The 8,349-nt window shown below is 40.7% G+C and overlaps 1 protein-coding gene across 1 annotated transcript; it reads left to right on the top strand.

Annotated features, from left to right (window-relative positions):
• On the top strand, positions 1 to 1,860 carry LOC117615098 (aspartyl protease family protein At5g10770-like). The gene is made up of 2 exons (XM_034344101.1): positions 1 to 254; positions 381 to 1,860. The coding sequence occupies exons 1-2, from the start codon at positions 47 to 49 to the stop codon at positions 1,676 to 1,678; spliced, it is 1,506 nt and encodes a 501-aa protein (XP_034199992.1). The 5' UTR covers positions 1 to 46; the 3' UTR covers positions 1,679 to 1,860.
• Positions 1,861 to 8,349: the final 6,489 nt, after the last annotated feature.

The raw sequence follows: 8,349 nt of genomic DNA on the forward strand, positions 1-8,349 counted from the left end.
TTACAGCAGCAACTCAATAATCTAGAGGCAATCTTGTTAATTATTCATGGCAACTCCCATGATTTCTAGCTCCTCCTTCCTTAGGTTTTTCATGGCTTTCTTCTCTGTATTTCTATGCCTAATTCTCTGCTCTTTCGAGAACGGATTTGCTTTGGCAGCAAGAGATACAAAACCCCACCTTCTGCCACATACCACTCACACAGTTGAAGTAAACTCTCTTCTACCAGCAATCACCTGCAGCCCCTCCACCAAAGGTTAATTCATCCCATATTATATATATATATATATATATATATATATATATAACTTAATTTCAATGCATTTATGTATCTCTAACACTCACTCTCTCTCTCTATGCATACATGTTTCGATGATCTCAGGTCATAACAATAACAAGGCATCGGTATTGAAAGTGGTGCACAAACATGGGCCATGCTCCAAATTCCACAAATCATCCAAAACTTCAACCACAACTAGTGATGAAAAATACCATGCTCAAATCCTCGAGCAAGACCAAGCCCGAGTCAACTCAATCCACTCCCGCCTCAACCACAACAACAACAAAGACCCACTCACCCAATCCGCCGCCACCACCCTCCCCGCCAAGTCTGGTATCGTTATCGGCTCTGGGAACTACATTGTCACCGTCAGCCTCGGTACACCCGCCAAGCAACTCTCCCTCGTCTTCGACACTGGCAGCGACCTCACCTGGACCCAATGCCAGCCATGTTCTGCTACTCAGTCTTGTTACAAACAGACTGAGCCCATCTTCGACCCTTCTCTCTCCGCCTCATACAAAAACACCCCATGTACTACCGCCGCGTGTACTCAGCTCCCATCCTCCGGCCTCGAACAAAGCTGCTCCAACTCCACCTGCCTTTACATCGCCGTTTACGGTGACAACTCCTTCTCTAAAGGGGTATTTGGCAGCGAAAAGCTTACATTGACCCCTACGGACGTTTTTGAAAGTTTCCTCTTCGGCTGCGGCCTAGACAACGGAGGCCTATTCAGAGGATCCGCCGGTTTGCTCGGTCTCGGCAGGAGCAGCATCTCCTTCGTCGAGCAAACCGCCAATAAATACAACCGGTTCTTCTCCTACTGCCTCCCGTCGACTTCCAGCTCCACCGGTCACCTCACCTTTGGTGACGGAGGCTCTCCTAACGGCGTTAAGTTCACGAAGCTCATCACGTCATCCCAAAGCGAAAGCGCGTCGTCGCTTTACGGCCTCGGCCTCGCCGGCATCAACGTCGGTGGGAGCCAGCTGTCGATTGCGCCCTCGGTCTTTTCGTCTTCTGGAACGATCATCGACTCAGGGACGGTGATCACGCGGTTGCCGGCGACGGCATACGCCGTGTTGCGGGGCGCGTTTCGGGAGGCGATGAAGAACTACACGCTGACTAATGGCGATTCGTTGCTGGACACGTGTTACGATTTCAGCGGCTTGAACACGGTGTCATATCCGAAGATAGCGTTTGTGTTTGGGGATGGACTTACGGTGGACTTGGACGCGACCGGGATATTGTTTCAGATAAGTCCTTCGCAGGTTTGCTTGGCGTTTGCCGGAAACAAGGATGATAGTGACGTCGGGATTATTGGGAATGTTCAACAGAAGAGGTTGGAGGTTGTGTATGACGTGGCCGGAGGAAAAGTCGGATTTGCCCCTGCAGGTTGCGATTGAGTAATGACGTCGTCCATGGGTATAAGTGTAATACAAACAGCTTGCTAGCTTATAGAAAAAAGCATTGGGTTACATATTTGTGTGTAATGTAATTGGACTGGATTGAGAAAGTAGCCCAATTCTTAAATTTTAATTTTGTCTGTTGTAAGTCGGTGTCTCCTGGTTTTCTTTTTGGGGTTCTTATTCTTAAGGGAAATACCCATGTAATTCTTATTTTCTAGATATAAATTTAACTATTTCTAAATATTTAAGATAAGTCTTAAACCCAAATTCCAAATATGCTGTCATTTAAGATAATATATATTTGTCCTAGTGCCATTAACCTTCATCAATTCCTTCCTTTGTTTGCAACTGTACATTGATTCTTTTCCTAATAAACACTGTATAGTCTCTTGGATATGGATGATGACAGAATCCGACCTAAATTCTATTTTGGAATCTAAGCCGAACTATGTGCGTGTCCGACACTTGGCGGGTGTCGGGCACACTTGACTAAATTGCGCTTCTAACGAAACAGAAGTTCATCTCAAGTTTGACTTCTGTCGAAAATTCGGCAGAATCTCCCCTGTAAATAGTCTTTACTCCAAATTCTTCCACATGTACAAAATACAATTATAATACCAACTATTCAGCATGCATGAAGTTTACATTCAAGCAATCCAACAACATAACTATATGGCCTCAGACTTTACAGAAATTCTAGGGCAATTTCAGAGCAATACTAATCAGTTTAATTTACAGGAATAGTTCGATTATAAAAGAAATCCTACATAGCGAAAAAGATGAGTGAAGAGTGGTGACTACCCTGTGGTGGCGCTCTGGTACACGACTACTGCCTTAGGGCGCAAAACATTTAAAAGTGTGAGTGGACAAAAATAAACTTTTGGAAAATAGAATATTAACATACTAACCCCACTGTTAAAACATTATGTTCTATATTCGTACAAGAATAAAGACATACATATAACTAATCACGCATTCAAATCCTCAAAACCTTTTGAAGGCACTGTAAAGAAATAATATCTTTCCCACTTAGGTGTACCCATCATATATCCGTAATTCCATGGTCTTTTACTTATTTCCCACATTATACCGTCAATTCCTTGTGTCACATAATGCGACACATCCTTTCAAGTCTCGGAAATACAAAGTCACCCGGGCTGTATTCCTCGCAAGACTCAGGGGACATTAAGTCAACCTCAGCCGCATTCCTCGCAAGACTCAGGGGACATTAAGTTAACCTGAGCCGCATTCCTCGCAAGACTCAGGGGACACTTGGTCCACCTGAGCCGCATTCCTCGCACCACCCGGTTCGGGCATCCTCGAAACTCGTGGGGCATTGTCAAACTCGCGCTGACTCAACCGAACGCAACTAGAATGTCCGTGGACATTATTATAACCATAGGCAACAATTTTATCCGAAGGCAACATATTATTCGAAGGCAACATATTATCTGAACGCAACATTTTATCCGAAGACAACATCTTGGGTACCTATGGTGGTTTAAAACCATTTCTTAGAAATGTTATACTTTTATTTCTCAATAAATCCTTTAATCATATTATCACTTCCTTTCCTACTTTCCAAGCCTTTTAAACATAAACAAAATTTAATAAAGATATTTGAATTCAAATATTTATGCTTGGAAAGTAATAGTTATAAATAATTCATTCAAAATCAATCAATGAAACTTTAATTGCATAAAATTCATTTACAAAACAAAAGTCCACTCATTGAGCGTCCGAGCTAGCCTGACCCTTCGAGGGTCTTTCCGGTAGGTTCAACGAAATCCGAGTACCTATTTAAGCAATTAAAACATTTTATTAATAAAATAGCTCAACCACAATTACTTATTCAACACCCTGACCCCCCGCCTCACGAGTGCGTGTACGTGACTTACAAAGGTTACTAGGCCCATTTTCAACATTTCTGACAAGTGGAATGGTCTGAAAAGACCCGAGTTTAAAAAAGCGATTAAATTCCCATATTGGTAAATCCGGTACCCCGTGGGGTCCACGACCACCGATTACCCATCTAAGAGTTCCTATAGGTTCAACAAACTTTACTAAACATGCCCTGCAATTTTGGTCAGAATCGAACGGTCGGATCACTCACGATCGCACGATTATCGTTTAACTTAAACTTTGAAATATTGAATCGGAGTATCAGAAACTCCGATTCTCGATCCGCGAATTTCTACATGATCCCAGAAGCGCCTAAATCAACCTAATTGAAAATGAAGTTGATCCAACGGTCCCAACATATCGAACCAGGATAACGCCTAATATGCGATATCCGATCGACGATCAAACTTAACCAAATTGAAATCCGAGTATACTGTCGTGCTCGGGACGACGTGGGGATCATTCTGGGACAAAAATCCAACATTGACACCCCACCGAGGAGTTGCCACCACTGGCAGGTGTATTGAGTAATTTTTCGGCGATCGAAAAACTCCGAACTGCGGGTTAATAATCATACCTACGGATTAAGCACATCAAGAGGAGTAAATATCGTGAATCTAATTGTCATTGGAACAAAGTTGCAAGATTTGGAAATGAATGTTGATGAAGATATGATGGTTCATCTTGCTTAGAATTCACTATCTAAGGAGTTTAAGTCTCTCAGAGATACCTACATTGCTCAAAAGGAAAGTTGGACACTGAATGATCTTATCACCATATGTGTTGAACAGTAACACAATATAATAAGAGAAAGAGATGAAAAAATGGTGAATCTGATGCAGTCAAAGCAAAATAAGGAATATAGGAACAAAGGCACTGCTGCTGGAAAAGAGAAAGAAAATGAAAAGGATAATAACAGTCCAAATGCTTTGAAACCAGTGGGATTGAAATGCTTCTTCTATAAGAAAACTGGACATATGAAAAAGGAATACATAAGGTATAAGAAATGGTTGGACAAACAGAAAACTAAAGGTAAAAGTGATCAAGTTTTGGTTTGCTTTGAATCTAATTTAGTTGATTTTATTGATGATTCATGGTGGTTAGACAGTGGTGCATCTATTCATGTGACTAATTCTTTGCAAGGGTTCATAAAGAGGAGGCTGCCAAGCAAGGATGAAGTGAAGGTGTTCGTAGGAAATGGAGAAAAGTGCAAGTAGATAATATTGGAGTAGTTAGGATTGAACTAGATTCTTGTTTTGTTTTTTATTTAGAAGATGTGGTTTATGTTCCTTCAATGAGGAAGAATCTCATCTCAGTTACTAGGCTTGTAAAGTCAAAGTTCACTTTGAACTTTGATGATTTTGGTTGTTCTATTTTTAGAAATAAAAGCTTAATTGGAAAAGCAAGTATTGTGGATGGTATGTTTCGATTAAACTGCAAAAAAAACTATGCAAATCAACTTAGTTCAATCCAAACCATGCAAAGAATTATCATTTAAACTGTGGCATAAGAGACTTAGACGTATTTCAAAGGGAAGAATCAATACTTTATGCAAAGAATTAGTTGTACCACCATTGAATCATGATAATGCAGATGATATATGTATAGAATGTACAAAGGGAAAATTGACCAACCTAAGAAAGAAAGGTGTTGTAAGAAGTCAAAGTGTATTAGAATTAATCCATACAGACATATGTGGACCATTCCCAACTCCATCATGAAGGGTTTAACTACTTCATCACTTTTACAGATGACTAGTCGAGATTTGGACATGTTTTTCTAATCAAAGAAAAATCCAGTGCTTTGGACATGTTCAAAATTTATAAAGCTGAAGTGGAAAACCAACTAGACCTAAAGATAAAAGTTGTAAGGACTGACAGAGAAGGAGAGTTCTATGGGAGATTCGATGAGACTGGGAGGAATCCTGGTCCTTTTGCAAGGTTTCTATAGCAAGAAGGAATCATTGCTCAATACACTAATCCATAGACTCCACAGCAAAATGGAATTGCATAGAGGAGAAACAGAACTCTAAAGGATATGATAAGAAGGAGATGTGTTGCACAAACTTACCAATTTTTCTGTGGGGAGAAGCTTTGAAAACATCAAATTACATACTCAATCGAGTACCACACAAGGGTACCAACAATATCCCTTATGAAGTTTGGAATAAGAAAAAATTAAGCTTGAAACATTTGAAAACATAGGGCTGCAAGATAGAGGCAAAGCTTTATAACCCTATGGAAAAGAAGCTGGATTCGAGAACTGTAAGTGGTTATTTCATAGGATATCTAGATAGAACTAAAGGATACATATTCTATTGTCCTAAAAACACTACCAGATTTGTAGAAACTCAGAGGGCAATGTTTATAGAATCTGAAAATGAGACAATCGAAGATGAAAATTTTGAGTTTGATGAAGATATTGCAGAAACTGGGGAAACAATACAAACTGACATTTTGGTTTTACTAAGTTTTGACTTGAATGGCAATCAAAACAACCAAGAAGGGCAAACTGGTACAGACCCTATGGTAACTGAAGAAGAAACTCAAGAAAATCGAAAATCAAGATGTAGTTCAAACACAAGAAGGAACTAATAATCAGACAAATGTAGGACTAAGAAGGTCAGAAAGACCAAAGAAACGTGCTTTACATAATGATTATTATGTTTACCTTCAAGACTCAGAGCATGATGTGAATGACATTGAGGATCCTATGAACTTCAAGCAAGCAATGATGAGTAACAAAAATGAAAATTAGTGGGCTGTTTTGAAATCATAATTAGGTTCCATGGAAAATAATGGAGTTTGGGAGCTTGTGCCTTTACCACAAGGGAGCAAACCAATTGGCTACAAGTGAGTGTTCAAAACCAAGAGAAATTCAAAGGGGTAGATAAATAGATATAAGGCTAGATTGGTTGCTAAGGGGTTCACACAGAAAGAATGAATTGATTTCAATGAGACCTATTCACCTGCCTTAACAAAAGACTCCTTGCAAGTGATCATGGCTCTAGTAGCTCATTTTGATTTACACTTGCATCAAATAGATGTTAAGACTACATTCTTGAATGGAAACTTGGAGGAAGAAATTTATATGCAACAACCAGAAGGTTTCATTCAAGAGAATGGAGAAAATCTGGTTTGCAAGTTGTGTAAATCAATCTATAGTCTAAAACAAGCATCTAGATAGTGGTATAAGATTCAATGAAGTTGTTAAACTATATGGTTTTACAGAGAATGTCTTAGATGAGTGCATTTACATGAAGATGAGTGGGAGTCACTTCATAATTCTGATTCTTTATGTAGATGACATTCTGCTAGCTTGCACCAATATGTCCATGTTACACGATTGCAAGGCATTCCTGGCTAAACGTTTCGACAATGACAGATTTGGGAGAAGCCTCATACATTTTGGGAATCGAAATTAGCAGATATAGAAAGAGAGGTTTGTTGGGACTATCATAGAAGACTTATATAGAAAAGATACTCAAAAGGTTTAACATGCAAGGCTGTGCAAGGTCAAATGTGCCTATTTCGAAGGGAGATAAATTTAGTACTAATCAAGCACCAAAGACTGATCAGGGAAAGCTTGAGATGGCAGATAAACCTTATGCATCATTAGTGGGGAGTCTCATGTGTGCACAAGTATGCACAAGACCTGATATTACTTTTACAGTAAGTGTATTGGGAAGATTTCAGTCAAATCCTAGACAAGCATATTGGATTGCTGGTAAAAGAGTCATGAGATATTTGCAAAGAACAAAAGTGTAACACCCCGACCCCAAATTTCCCCAAATTTAACCCTTATTTAATTATTTAATTATTTAAGGGTATTTTAGTCACATTTTTAACCGGAGAGAGTTTGGGACCGTGACTTGTATTTTTGGATAGGTCGTACTGAGACGAGTTCATGGACACGTAGTGGGCTCGAATCGGAGTTGTAACGAGAGAGTTATGGTCAAAAGAAACCCAGTGGCACAATCGTAAATATTTCGAAATGAGATTTTTTATAAAAATCAGATTTTTCCCTCTCTCTCTCTCTCTCTCTCTGCGCGCAGAACAGCCCCCCCTGTTACTGTTCACAGCGGTGGTTTTTGGGCCACCACCGTCGCATCCGGCCACCGCTGGGGGTGGCACCGGTCCCAAAAGAACCGTGCCATCTTCCTCTTCCCATCCCGACCAATCTCAGCCACCGGAACCTCCTGTGCTCGCCGAAAAATGCAAAAATCCGACCGGTTTTAACCCAAATTTCAAGGAGCTCGTTCTCTCTCATTTCTTCTCCAAATTTGACGAGTAAGGTATGGTTTTCCACCTATTTTCTATGCTCTAGCTGATGGTTGGATAGGATTTCGTTAATTTTGAGCCTAGGATAGCTGATCTTCGATTTGAAATTCTGCCGATTTTGGAAGTTTGTTTTCGGCCATTTCCGGCCACTTTTTGGGGGTTGTCCAAGAACAACAGTGACTCCAAATGGGGTGTTTTACCTAGGGTAGGAGTTTGGAGTCTCGGTTCCAAGATTTTTCGACGGACCGTAATCGCTTTGGACACCCGGTCTGCCCGCGCGTGTGGCGGCGCGTGGGCGAGGGTGGTGGCATGTCTCTAGTCAGTTTTGAGGTCCTCGTGCCGTCACGAGCGCGTAGGATTTCGCGGATCTCAATTCGGACGTCGTTTGACTATCGAACGGATATCGCCTATTGGGCGTTATCCGGGTTCGATAGGTTGGGACCGTTGGATGGTCCCGAAATTAATATATGTTAAACTAGGTATTTC

This window comes from Prunus dulcis, chromosome 1 (genome assembly GCF_902201215.1).
Source record: "Prunus dulcis chromosome 1, ALMONDv2, whole genome shotgun sequence".
NCBI lineage: Eukaryota > Viridiplantae > Streptophyta > Magnoliopsida > Rosales > Rosaceae > Prunus > Prunus dulcis.